At 41.2% G+C, this 12,900-nt stretch overlaps 1 protein-coding gene and 1 pseudogene across 1 annotated transcript in view; both read right to left on the bottom strand.

Annotated features, from left to right (window-relative positions):
• Window positions 1-1,712: 1,712 nt before the first annotated feature.
• LOC138436372 (BTB/POZ domain-containing protein KCTD3 pseudogene) lies at window positions 1,713-4,217 on the bottom strand (annotated as a pseudogene).
• A 3,224-nt stretch (window positions 4,218-7,441) lies between these two features.
• The window catches only part of ANO4 (anoctamin 4), a 444,323-nt gene continuing 438,864 nt past the window's right edge, over window positions 7,442-12,900 (bottom strand). Inside the window, exons 29-30 of the mRNA XM_069585151.1 lie at window positions 11,936-12,142; window positions 7,442-8,208 (exon numbers count right to left, since the gene is read on the bottom strand). Of these exons, the coding sequence (XP_069441252.1) occupies window positions 11,951-12,142 (192 nt within the window). The 3' untranslated portion in view covers window positions 7,442-8,208; window positions 11,936-11,950. The remainder of the gene's footprint in view (window positions 8,209-11,935; window positions 12,143-12,900) is intronic.

The following is a 12,900-nucleotide window of genomic DNA, read 5'->3' as shown; positions in this document are numbered from 1 at the left end:
TATTTCTTCTTTCAGCTCTGTTTTTGGTTTACATTTTTAAATGCTCTGATATTGGGTGCAAATATTTATGATCATTAAATCTTCTTGATAGGTTAGCCCTTTTTTTTATTATGAATGATTTTTGCCTCACAACCATTTTTAATTTAAAATATATATTTTCTCTGATAGAGCGACCCTATTTTTTAACCCTTAATTTGCTAAAATCTTTTTCCATATCTTCAATCTCAATTTCTGTGTGTATGTGTGTCTTTAAGGCTAAATGAGTCTCTTTATCGTGGTGTGAATGTGATTACTATAGGCTCTTCCTTTGTGGTTATCATGAGGCTTGAATATAAAATTTAAAAATTTTATCACCCTATTTTGAATTGATAATGATTTAATTTTGATAGCACTCCTAAACTTTATATTTTTACTTTGCCCCTCACATTTTAGGTTATTGATGTTACAGTTTATGTGTTTTTTATGTTTTGTATCAAATAACAGATTATTGTGGTCATTTTCTTTTTTTCTTTCTTTTTACTACATTTGTTTTTTAATTTTTAAACTAGAGTTGCAGATAAATTATGGACCACCATGACTATATTATAGAATCTTTCTTTGACTTTATATTTAACATTATCAGTGAGTTTAATGCTACTTTCTTATGTTTTTATAATGCTGATTAGTGTCCACATAAAGAACTCCCTTTAGTGTTTTTTTTGGGGGTTTTGTTTTAGACTTTAAAAGAGTTTATTTTGACTTGACCCACTTATATTTCTCAGAATGGGAATATATACATTATTTACCAATAAATGCTTAATGCTTTAAATTTACGATTATTTACAGAAACTTGGAAATCATTCTAGTTAAATGAGGAAAAAGTACAATTTTTCTGTTCTTATAATTCAAAATATATTTAAAATAACATTTCTGCAGCAGCCAAAACTTTTAACCAAAAATTCAGAACCTCAATCTCTTAAGCTTAACAAAATGGCTACATTCTAATTTAATTATCTTGGTTATTAACATAGGAAAAAACTATGGTGGCTCTAAAGTAAGGCAGATCAGCAACTGGTACAGTGTTCTTTCTGGGTACTCAAAGCTGTCTTTATTATTTTTACTTTGTTTGTTTAAGCACAGACAATTGCTCTAACTTTAAAGAACGTTTAAATGAACTTTTGACATTTAATATTGGTGATGTTTGCTAACATTTAAGAATTTCAGTAATGAGACTCAGGAAATGACCACAATTAAAATTATCTTAAAGGACTTACTGATACACCAAGCAATTTAATAGTGTTTTTGAATTACATGTGGTTTTTTTCATAAATATAGCACCTTATTAAATACCTGGTAAACCACTTTGCCATCACGGTAAGGGTTGGGAGACTAAGTTCCAAAGGGAATTTTTTAATTTGCTTAATCAACATTAGGAATGCAAATTGTTGGTTTCCACACTCTAAGGAGATGCTTATCTACATGGGAACCATCTTTTTAAGACATAGTATGCTCTAAAGTCCACAAAGTAGATTAACATTGAAATAGACTCCTGCTTTACAAATAGTCTAGTAAATGTGCCTGTAAAACTAAAAAAAAATTCCAAATGATTGGAAGAAATATGGTTATTTTATCTCCTTACCCCAGGTATTTCTGATAAAAAGATACAAAATGAAGTCCAATCTTAATTTGTAAAGTTTTGATGTAAAAGGTAATGTATTGAAATCCAGTAAAGTTTAACTCTTGTCTGAATTAATGTAACAAATACTCACTTTGCTGAGTTTCCACAAGCTGTACTCTTGACCTGAAGAATCACTTTTTTTGTGCTGAGGAGATAGAGTGATCTCTGTAGGAGATGGGGACGCAATACCAGGTGAGTCAGCTCCTCCATCAGACATACTTGGTGATGATGCCAGGTGGGGAACTTCCTTTCTTTCAAGGGATCCTCCTCGCTCAAATCCTTTCTTCTATAACTCTGTTTTCATTTTCATCTTCTGATGACCTTTTCTTGGATTCTAGAAAATCTTTGGCTATTTTATACATCTCTACTCCCCTATCTGAGCCTCTCAAACTTTTAAATTTCTGTTCCATGAGACTTTCTCTTAGACACATTCCATTACCCTGTTGCCTGCTTTACTTCAGCTTGTATTGGACCCAAATTACTATTTTTAGGGGCAATGCTTTCTATATTTCTGTTGAAGTCTACAGTCTGGAAGTCTCTGTAATTGTGAAAGCTCTCAGTCCTCCTTGCTCTTGCTTACAAAGGACTTTCTCTGGTAAGGTCTCATGGAACCATAAGTAACTGCTTCATGGATGGTTTCATGGTACTGGAGCTGAAGACTAAAATCTGATATCCAACGATGGCTGTGATGAGCCACAGAAGTTGCCAGACTGATCTTAGGAGTAGTGCAGTGAGATGTGCATAGATCACACTGATCCAGTCTTTTGAGCCAATCTTCAGTTAGACCGCCTACATCCTTATGCTCGCTTTTGTTAACCGTATCCATGGTAGTGGTCATACCCCACACCTGAATGCGGCCGATTGTGTGACCTCTGAATAAGTAGCGCCTTGGCCTTGAGTCCGTCCTACTGGAGCTCTTGCATTCTCTCACTGTAAATGAGGATATTCCAGTATTGTTAACAGCTTGGATTTCACAGATTCTTTTTCCAGTATATGAGTCTTACATCTTGTTTTACAAATTTACAAATCTTACAGTCTGTTAATGAACAACTTTCTGGATAAGCACCTGTTGACCATCTCACTTTCTAAAAGGCTCTATATTGTTTCCAGAGGAAGAGCTTCCATGGCTTTCTGTCTCCTCCAGAGACAGTATCTTGAATGATGTGGTTCATTCAAGACAACGCTAAATGATGCCATTTAGCGTTTCTTATAAGGCATGCCTAGTGCTTATGAACTCCCTCAGCTTTTGTTTGTTTGGGAAAGTCTTTATCCATTACTTAAGGGCAGCTCTTCCAGGTATAGAATTCTCAGCTGACAGTTTCTTCTTTCAGTGTTTTGAATATATCATTCCATTCTCTCCTGGCCTTCAAAGCTTCTGTGGGAAAAGCTGCTGATGTTATGAGTGTTCTTTTGTCTGTAGCTCCACTCTTTTCTTCCACTGTGTTCAAACTTCTTTTTAGCTTTCACTTGGACAATTTAATTATAATGTGTCTTGGTGTAGCCCTACTTGGGTTCACTTATGTGGGGACTTTTGGGCCTCATGAATTTGGGCATTCATTTCTTTTCCAAGATTGGGGAAGTTTTTAGTCACTATTGCTTCAAATATGCTTTCTTTCCCTTTCTCTTCTTCTGAAAGTCCCATAATGCCAATATTGTTTCTTTCAATTGTGTCCTATAAGTTACATATTCTTTTTTCACTCTTTACATTCTTTGTTTTCTATTATATTTGCTCCTCTGACTGGATTATTTCAAATGTTCTGTCTTCTAGGTCTTCTGCCAGATCAAGTCTGTTGACTTTTGAGTTCAACAGTTTGTGACAGTTTGACTTTTTAGTGATTGAGTTCAATCATTGTAATCTTTACCTCTAGGATTTCTGTCTGGCTTTTTTGATGGTTTCTATTTGTTGAACTTGTTTTGTTTGTCACTGATTTCCTGATTGTTTACCTGTCTGCTGTATCTTATAGATCACCGGATTTCTTGAGGAGGATCATTCTAAAGTCCTTGTCTGACAATTCATGTACCTCCATTCCTTTAGGTTCAGTTATTGGAAATTTATATCCTTTTGTGTCACATTTACACATTTACCTGATTTTTTTTTGATCCTTGATTCCTTATGTTGACATTTGTGCATTTTAGTAAAAAGTCTCTAATTCCAGACTTTTAAAATTTACTTTGGCACAGAAAGTTCTTTACCAGTTGGCTCATTTTGGGTTTCTTTGGATATCAGATTCTAGTCTTCAGCTCCAGTACCATGAAACCATCCATGAAGCAGTTACTTATGGTTCCATGAGACCTTACCAGAGAAAGTCCTTTGTAAGCAAGAGCGAGGAGGACTGAGAGCTTTCACAATTACAGAGACTTCCAGACTGTAAACTTCAACAGATATTACCATCTGTTTGATGGTCGTATCTTTGGACAGGTGGGACTTGCCATCAGGGTGTATTTTCAGATGAGTCCACTGCTCAGGCTGGGGTCTGGGGTGGTACTTCTGGCTGAGAATGGTTAGATAGGACTTTTGGCTCTGCCCCCTTCCTAGGTAGGGCAGTAGGATGGGCTCCATGGTCGCCTGAGTTCTCTTGTCAGACTTACTAGATAATTGGAACTGGATGCTATTCTCCACAGGAGGCAGAACTATTAATTAGCTTCCTTTCCTCAGTAGGGCAGCAGGACAGGCTCCAGGGCCTGTGTAACTCATTGTCTGGGGATCTGAATCAGGCAGGTATGTGCACTGAATTATATGGCCAGATGAGGTCACTGGTTGTGCCCTGCAGACTGAAAAGCCACAGCCTGTGTTCTCTGTTCAGGCGTCACTGTAAGCAAGGTGGTTGGGTGGGCTGTACAGCTTCCAGTCTGCTCTGGCTAGCTTTCCTGGCCGGGCAAGCTAAATGCTGTGTATAGCAACAGGAGGGCAGCAAATCAGTTTCCTGCCCAGGAAGAACAGGAGAATCATCCCCAAGGCTGGCAAGGCTCTTTGTGCTCTTGTCTCAAGTCAACCCATTCTCCAAGTTCCCTGGCCAAACAGGGCCCCTGGCTTGGCTTTGCAGCCTATCATCTCTGCCTGCCATACTCTCTACTTGAGTGTTGCTGAGCTATGCAGCTTTAGGTATTTTGGCCAGGTGGGCCAGGAGGTACAGTTACCAGTTGATAAAGGGATGGTTTAACTGCTCTGCCTGGGTGAAATGGAAAGGTCAGCTCCAAGCTGTTCTGGATCAGGTTTTCTGCTCAGGAGAGGCCAGATGCTATACTCAGTAATAGATGGGTGTATGAATTAGTTTCCCTGCTTTGATGGAGCCCAGAACACACCCATGCCCGGCAAGATTCTTTGTGGTTTTGACTCAATCTGACTTGGTCCTTCCAAAACCCTGGCCCTGTACTGACAGAGTTTGCTTTGCAACGATCATAACAGCCTGCCAGTCTCTGCTCAAGCAGAGCTATGTAGCTCTGTATTCCTGAGCTGTGTAGCTTCTAGGCTTTCTGGTCAGGAGGTACTTGGAACTGCACTCAGCAGTGGGCTAGGCTATGACTCAGCTCCTCTGCTGCAGTGGGGCAGACCAGACTCTCGGGATAGCAAGGCTCTTCATTTGAGGATCCAAATCAGGCAGACTTGCATCCCATAGGTTCCCCTGGTCATAGCTCAGCATGTGAGCAGATTCTCTGATTGGGACAACTAGTTGGACCCTGCAAGTAGGAACTTGGGTCTGCCAAGATGCAAATGCTGGTTCTTGCAAGCCACTATGCCTTCTCCATCATAATCATAATTTCAGTGATCAAGCCCCACAGATTTCCCCACAATTCCCGTGGAATGAGACCAGACTGGGGCTACCAAGAACTGACCCACAACACTGTGGAAGCTAGAGGTTCACTCTAGGCTCTCATTTCCCAATAGAGAAATGCTAGGCTCAGGGGAAGACCTCTTAATGGGGTGCTGTGCTGCCCTGGGGGAAGGGCAATATGGGGTAGGGGTAGGAGCTTGCAAGAGCCAGCATTTGCATCTTGGCAGTCCCACCTGCATGTTCTAGGATTTTCTTAGTGATGTCTTACCCATAAATAATTGTTAGTTTTTTTTCTAACAGGAGGGACAGGGAAGTCAGAAACTACCTATGTCTTTATGTCCTAACTCCTAACTACCTATATTATTACTCCTAACACTTGATTTCTTACAAAGTCCCTCAGAAATTCCCCTCTACAACTTTCTTTGCCTTTCTGCCTCTACAAACATCTTAAGATGTTCACTATGTCTTCCTTTACCAAAAACAGGGAAGATGAATAAGTATATTCACTGTGCTGGTAGAAAAAAATGAAGGGAGAGATGGGAGGAGGAAAGAGAAGAGGTTTTATGTTAGAAACATTATCAAGAATTGTGATTGCCAGAGGCACTTGCGATAGCAAAAGCAGAATTCCATGGGGGAAAATATATTTCTGGCCAGAGAGTCTGAAGTTCAGTCTATGCTCAGACCAGGTATAAGCTGGTACTTACCAGATGGTTACTTCCTTATCCTGACCAGTGTGTTGCATGGTCCTCTGTGTAGTTCTGAATATTCACGGCCCATTGCAAACCCAAGAAGTTGTTCAGTTCCTTTCCCTGCCCCCACCACTCTTCCTGTTCCAAGGAACAGGAGAGAAGTTATGGCTAGGTCAAAAGCAGGGACCTTTTGGGCCATGATGCTCAAGGTAGAGCTTTAGGCATAACAAGCAAAAGCCACAGGACTGGGTCAGTAGAGCAAGTTGTCTGTTTGGAGCATCTCTGTATATTTCATCTTTTGAGACTTTCCATGGAAATTCCTCTGGCCAACATGTGAAATATTTCAGACTTCTTAACCATGATTGAAAACTCTGCCAGTGGCCTCTTGTTTTCAGTTCCCATACATATCCTTAGTTTAGGCTCTGGTAGGGTTAGTACAGTTGACCTTTGAATAATGCAGAGGCTGTGGGCGCCAATCTCTGTCCAGTCAGAAATCTGGATATAACTATACTGATGGCCTGCTATGTCCATGGTTCATGGATCCAACCAATAGCAGATATTATAGTACTATATTATATATATATTGAAAAAAATCTGCTTATAAATGAACCCTCACAGCTTAAACCTGTGGTGTTCAAGGGTTAACTGCATTTCACTCCCAGCAACAGCAGGTCAGAAGGAATACTAGAAAGATAAAACTACTAAATGGCTGAAGTTCTAGCCTGCCCAAAGCCACGCTGACCAACTGTCCCCATCTAAGGGAACATTTAAGGATCTTGGGACCCCATCAGCTCAGGATTCCACAGCCAGAATGAGACAGTGTTGATGGATGAGGTGCACTCCCATTTCCCTGACTGGCACAAGCAAGGTGATATAATAATTCAAGGTCAGGTTCTGCAATCTTTGGAAGAAGAGTAATTATAACAACGAGCATTGCTTAGAAGTGCACTCCTCGACCTGCCCCTCATGGCCCATCCAGACAGTCCCTTTGCTAGGATTAGCAGAGCATACTAGCAGGCAGGGTAATCAAAAGCATTGTATGTATCATTGGTTGTATTCCATATTTCCTCCACAAAGTATGTCAGTGGCATTTTCTGTCCTCTTCTGAGTAATTTCTAATTAGTCAGCCTGGTACCCTAAGAAGACAGCATCAAGAAAGGTAGAAGAGGGGCCTTAGGAAGAAAAATGCAATCTCTCTGAAGGATGAAGTCATTTCTCAGGAGTGTTTGGGAGTGACAGACTTTCTTTAAAGATTACACTCTATGATTCCTCTTATTCTGTGAGAAGAAAGGACAACAAAATTTCAGAAGACCCAGCTAAAAATATTTCATGTGCATAAATTTATTTTAAATTTTATTGCATCACATTATACAAGCATTAAACATGGCTTCACGTTGATGACTATTTAAATGTGAAAATCTGTCATTCGTGTCAGTACCTTTTGGCTATTTACAATTAAGGAAGTTCTATGTACTTTATATATCTCTGTATTTGTATGTACATATGTAAGAATATATGACTATACATATGTACACACAGAAATACATCTATGGCCATACACATAGCTATAGATATGTCATATATAATAATCTCCTCAGAAAGATCTGAAATTAAAAAAAGAAAAAGTTGTAAACAGGGTCTTGTTTGTGTTGTTTGATGACACAGAATTAGGACCATATGATGACATTCTAGGAATGTGTCCAGGTGTCCGAATACCCTTTTTAGCCCAGTGTCTGTAAAATTCACATGGGTTAGAATGCAAAAAAGATAGCAAACAGGCTGAAAAACAGGCCCAGTATACAAGTTCCCCTTGGTTTTAAAAACTTGAGAATGTAACTGCCCATGATGTGCATGCTTGCTTGGTCAAGAATGGTCTGTGGATAGATAGCATTTGTGTGCTGGGCTGCAATGTGACTTCACAGCAGCGTGGTTTCCCAGGCAGTCCTTTCAGGGTGCTGACCCCTCTGCTGCTGCCGACCTCGGCGACATGCACTGCGGTTGCATTATAGTCATTCACTTGAATGTGCTTTTGCACAGCCGGGAGAAGTAAACAAGTATTCAGGTCCTAGGCCTGGAAATGAACGATTATCTGGAAAAAAAGGAGAAAGTATTACGATTCTAAGTAGACATGATGGCTGAAAGGACAGAATGTGCAATGGTCTATACTTGTTAGCATGAAATCAAAGATATGCAAGGAATCTATAATCCTGAACCAAGTCAGGTAGGGTATAAACATGACTGTGCCCCCTTTACAGATGAACAGATGGAGGCACAGTCTGGAGGAAGGTGGCTTCCTGCCAACTGTTGGGAAAATAGAGATAAAGACTATGCTTTTAAGAAAAATTGAGAAATGGCCTCTTTGGGGAGAAAGAAAATCAAATGATGTGGCCAGAAGGAACTCCCAGCTCCCAAGCGTGAAGGGCCCTGCAGTGCAGAGTAGTCCTGGGGTGTGAGGTGGGGATAATCCACAGCAGCACCTTGGTCTCTGGACCCTGGAGCAGTTCTCCTCACTAATGTCTGCCTCCTACTCCAACTCAAGATGTCTGGATGGTCAGCCTTTCTCCTCTGAGAGCTGACCAGAGCCAGAGAAAAGGTGGTCAAAATGGTGCGTGGGCCAGGGGGTTGGAGCAAAGTATAGAATCCGAGAAGGCTAAAGCCAGATAGGCTCTTAAAGGATTGTTTAGTCCAACTCCTTTTTTCTTGCAAGTGTGGAAACTGAATCCACAGGAATGCTCCAACTCAGGCCAGACAGAGAATGGAAAAGCCAGATCTGCAATCCCTGGGACTAGAACATGGTGCTCAGCCACAGTGCAAATCCCGTATAGTATTCTAGAGCACTTTGTTTTGTACATGTCTCACATATTTTGCCTTATTTGAGCTGTATATTAGTTCCACCAAATAAGCAGACTCAGAAAAATGTAATTTTCCTGAACTCACATAGCCAAATGACACCTGGGGAAAAAGGAAAAATTACTAAGTAGCAAAACATTTCTTGCCTTTAGTGAAGTCAAGGGCTACTTTTGGAATTGAGGGCAGAACCAGTGTTCAGCGTCTATGTTGTTGTTATTCAGGTGCTCAGTTGTGTCCGACTCTTTGTGACCCCTTGGACTGCAGCATGCCGGGCTTGTCCTTGACTATCTCCTAGAGCTTGCTCAAACTCATGTCTGTTGAGTCGGTGATGCCATCCAACCATCTCATCCTCTGTCGTCCCCTTCTCCTCCTGCCTTCAATCTTTCCCAGCATCATGGTCTTTTCTAATGAGTCGGTTCTTCGCACCAAGTGGCCAAAGTATTGGAGCTTCAGCATCAGTCCTTCCAATGAATATTCAGGGCTGATTTCCTTTAGGATTGACTGGTTTCATCTCCTTGCAGTCCAAGGGACTCTCAAGAGTCTTCTCCAACACCACAGTTCAAAAGCATCAGTTCTTCAGTGCTCAGCTTTCTTTATGGTCCAACTCTCACATCCATACATGACTACTGGAAAAACCATAGCCTTAACTAGACAGACCTTTGTTGGCAAAGTGATGTCTCTGCTTTTTAATATGCTGTTGAGGTTGGTCATAGCTTTTCTTCCAAGGAGCAAGCGTCTTTTAATATCATGGCTGTGGTCACTGTCCACAGTGATTTTGGAGCCCAAGAAAACAAAGTCTGTCACCTTTTCCAATCCTGTGGCCACTGCTGAGTTTTCCAAATTTGCTGGCATATTGAATGCAGCACTTTAATAGACCCATCTTTTAGGATTTGAAATAGCTCAGCTGGAATTCCATCACCTCCACTAGCTTTGTTCATAGAGATGCTTTCTAAGGCCCACTTAACTTTGCACTCCAGGACGTCTGGCTCTAGGTGAGTGATCGCACCATCGTGATTATCTGGGTCTTGATCTTTTTTGCATAGTTCTTCTGTGTATTCTTGCCACTCCTTTTTAATAGCTTCTGCTTCTGTTAGGTTCATACCATTTCTGTCCTTTACTGTGCCCATTTTTGCATGAAATGTTCCTTTGGTATCTCTAATTTTCTTGAAGAGATCTCTAGTCTTCCCCATTCTGTTGTTTTCCTCTATTTCTCTGCATGGTTCACTGAGGAAGGCTTTTTTATTTTTTTAATCTCTCCTTGCTATTCTTTGGAACTCTGCATTTTGATGGGTATATCTTTCCTTTTCTCCCTTGCCTTTTGCATCTCTTCTTTTCTCAGCTATTTGTAAGGCCTCCTCAGACAGCCATTTTGCCTTTCTTTTTCTTGGGGACGGTTCTGGTCACCATCAGCATCCATATACCATTACTATCCGGTGGCCTGGGGCTAAGGGCATTCACCCCAAGTCCACGGTCATACCTGACTCACAATGAACTCCTGGACTATTAATACAGATCTGGATTGACAGAACTTTACTAATTTAACAACAAACATTTCTGCAGATATCTGCTATATTTTTACCTATGTGAAAAGTTAAAAAAAATACTTTTTCCTGTTTATTTCATTTTTCTTTTGGAGGCCAAATTTTCAAAGTTAGTCTCCAAACAAGCGGAGAGAGAAAGGAAGGCAAAACAAATGCTGCACCATTAGCTTCATGGAGTATCAGAACTGAGGGCTCATCTTATCACTGAAGAAATTGAGCCCAGAAAAGCAAAGTGACTTGTCCAAGAACACCCAGATAGTAATTGCCTTGCCAGAAAGGTTTCAGAAGAACTTCTGCATAAGATATGTGGGAACATCATGGAACTTTCTGAAGTGTAACGCACCTGACCTTTAAAAATGCACATTTAATTAATAAAGTCTTTATTGAATTTTTTACAATATTGCTTTTGTGGGTTTTTTTTGGCCACAATTTATGTGGGATCTTAGCTCCCTGAAAAGGAATGGAACCTGCATTCCTTGCATTGGCAGGTGAAGGTTTTAACCACTGGACTGCCAGGGAAGCCCCTAAATGTGAATTTATTTAATAGGTGCTGTGTGCTTAACACCGCACTGACAGTTGGAAGAATCGATTACAATCCATAGGCACTTTCCTAAAGATGCTTACAAATTGTGCTGGGGAAGCCTAATAACTGTTTGAAAATCACAAATTAATATCAATATCTGTCAATACATGTGGTACTGATGCAGTAACCGGAGGTGTTTATCAGGAGTGAGTCTCTGTGGGCTGATGAGTCTGGGGAAACCTTTTCAGAAGGTGTGGCGTGACATGGGTCAACCTGGGAAGAATTGATGCTTGGGTGATGGAGGGGAGGCCATTGTGGGTGAGATGAAAAGGTGATTTAATATCCCCAGGGTAATCTGCCCCTTCTTTCTGATGAAAGAGAACAGCCAGACTGGAGTGGATGTGGTAGTGGGGCAAGGTTATTTTGGGGGACACATAGGCCAACTTGTGAGGATCTTGGCTGCCAGGCCAGAGTATGACCCAGAGGCAGAGAAGAGCTGCAGGAGTTGTGTGCAAAGGGAAGATTCAGTTAAATTAGCAATTAAAGTAAGAAACAAGCTGGTTTGGGAAGCTTCTAAAGGATTATTTACTACTGGGCTTCCCTAGTGGCTCAGTTGGTAAAGAACCTGCCTGCAATGCAGGAGACCTGGTTTCGATCCCTGGGTCAGGAAGATCCCCTGGAGAAGGAAATGGCAACCCACTCCAATACTCGTGCCTGGAGAATTCCATGGGCAGAGGAGCCTGGCTGGCATGGTCCATATGGGATCACAAAGAGTTGGACATGACTGTGCAACTAACTTTAACTTTATTTTCATCCCTATCAAGAGAACAATGGCAAGCTCTGTTTCAAGGAGTTGAAAGCGCCCCTCCCAGCCAAGGAGAGATTTCAGACCGTGAACGTACCTCTCACCGACCTGCTCACGGCCACTCATTGTGGTGTGCTTTTCCATTTTTCTTCCTCTCCTTTCGTTCCTTCTGGAGACGCTCCAGTTCTGCTTCATACATCATCTCCTGAATCAAGTACTTCTCTCTTCTCATTCGATCCCTTAGATCTTTTGGGAGGTCTGGGATCAGATATGAAATGAGGTGCTTTATACAAAACACGAGGTGCTAAAAACACAGGGGAGAATACAGGAGAGTCAGGTCTACTGTGCAGCCTGAACTGAAGGAGCTCTGGGAGCTGGTCAAGATCAGGGATGTGGAGCCTCTGGAGTTTCTGGAAAGTGGGATGAAGCCAGGGGAGGTATGTGTGAGGAGAGAAAGTCGCAGGGTAGGCGAGGACTGAACCTGGTGGGACGGCACCACATAGGAAATGAGGGTTCGGGAAAGAAGGTGGAGAAGCAATGGCCAGAGAATGCAAAGGAGGGCCAGAAGAAAGCGCCGTGGAGTCAGAGGGCCAGGTCTGAGTCCCAGCGCCACTGCTAGCACTTAAGATGGCGTACCTGAGGATAAGCCACTCTGAACCTCAACTCCTTCACCCACAAAATGGGTGTTGTTATGATAACTGGAAGAAAATATTTTAAAAGGCTCCATAGATGGCAAAATACTTTATTGTGGTGGTCTGGCACCAAACCTGCAGTATCTCTGAGGTATGCCTGTATAGGAACTTTTAGTCTGAGCCAAGAGGCAGCCTTCACTTGCATTAATCTGGCTTTAATATATGTAATGAGAGATGAAATTTCCATTTTGGGATACAATTATGGGAATGCAAACTATTTTTAGTACAATTTTCTTAAAGACTAGGAGAAAATAGATGATGTAATTTTACTGACACGTAATACAGGCATAATCTACGAGGTAGATTATTCTTTATAAGTTCATAAGTAATATCATGATGATGCACAACCAGAGGCTGCTGCTTCTAACAG

This window comes from Ovis canadensis, chromosome 3 (genome assembly GCF_042477335.2).
Source record: "Ovis canadensis isolate MfBH-ARS-UI-01 breed Bighorn chromosome 3, ARS-UI_OviCan_v2, whole genome shotgun sequence".
NCBI lineage: Eukaryota > Metazoa > Chordata > Mammalia > Artiodactyla > Bovidae > Ovis > Ovis canadensis.
This window is presented reverse-complemented; position numbering and strand designations above follow the sequence as displayed.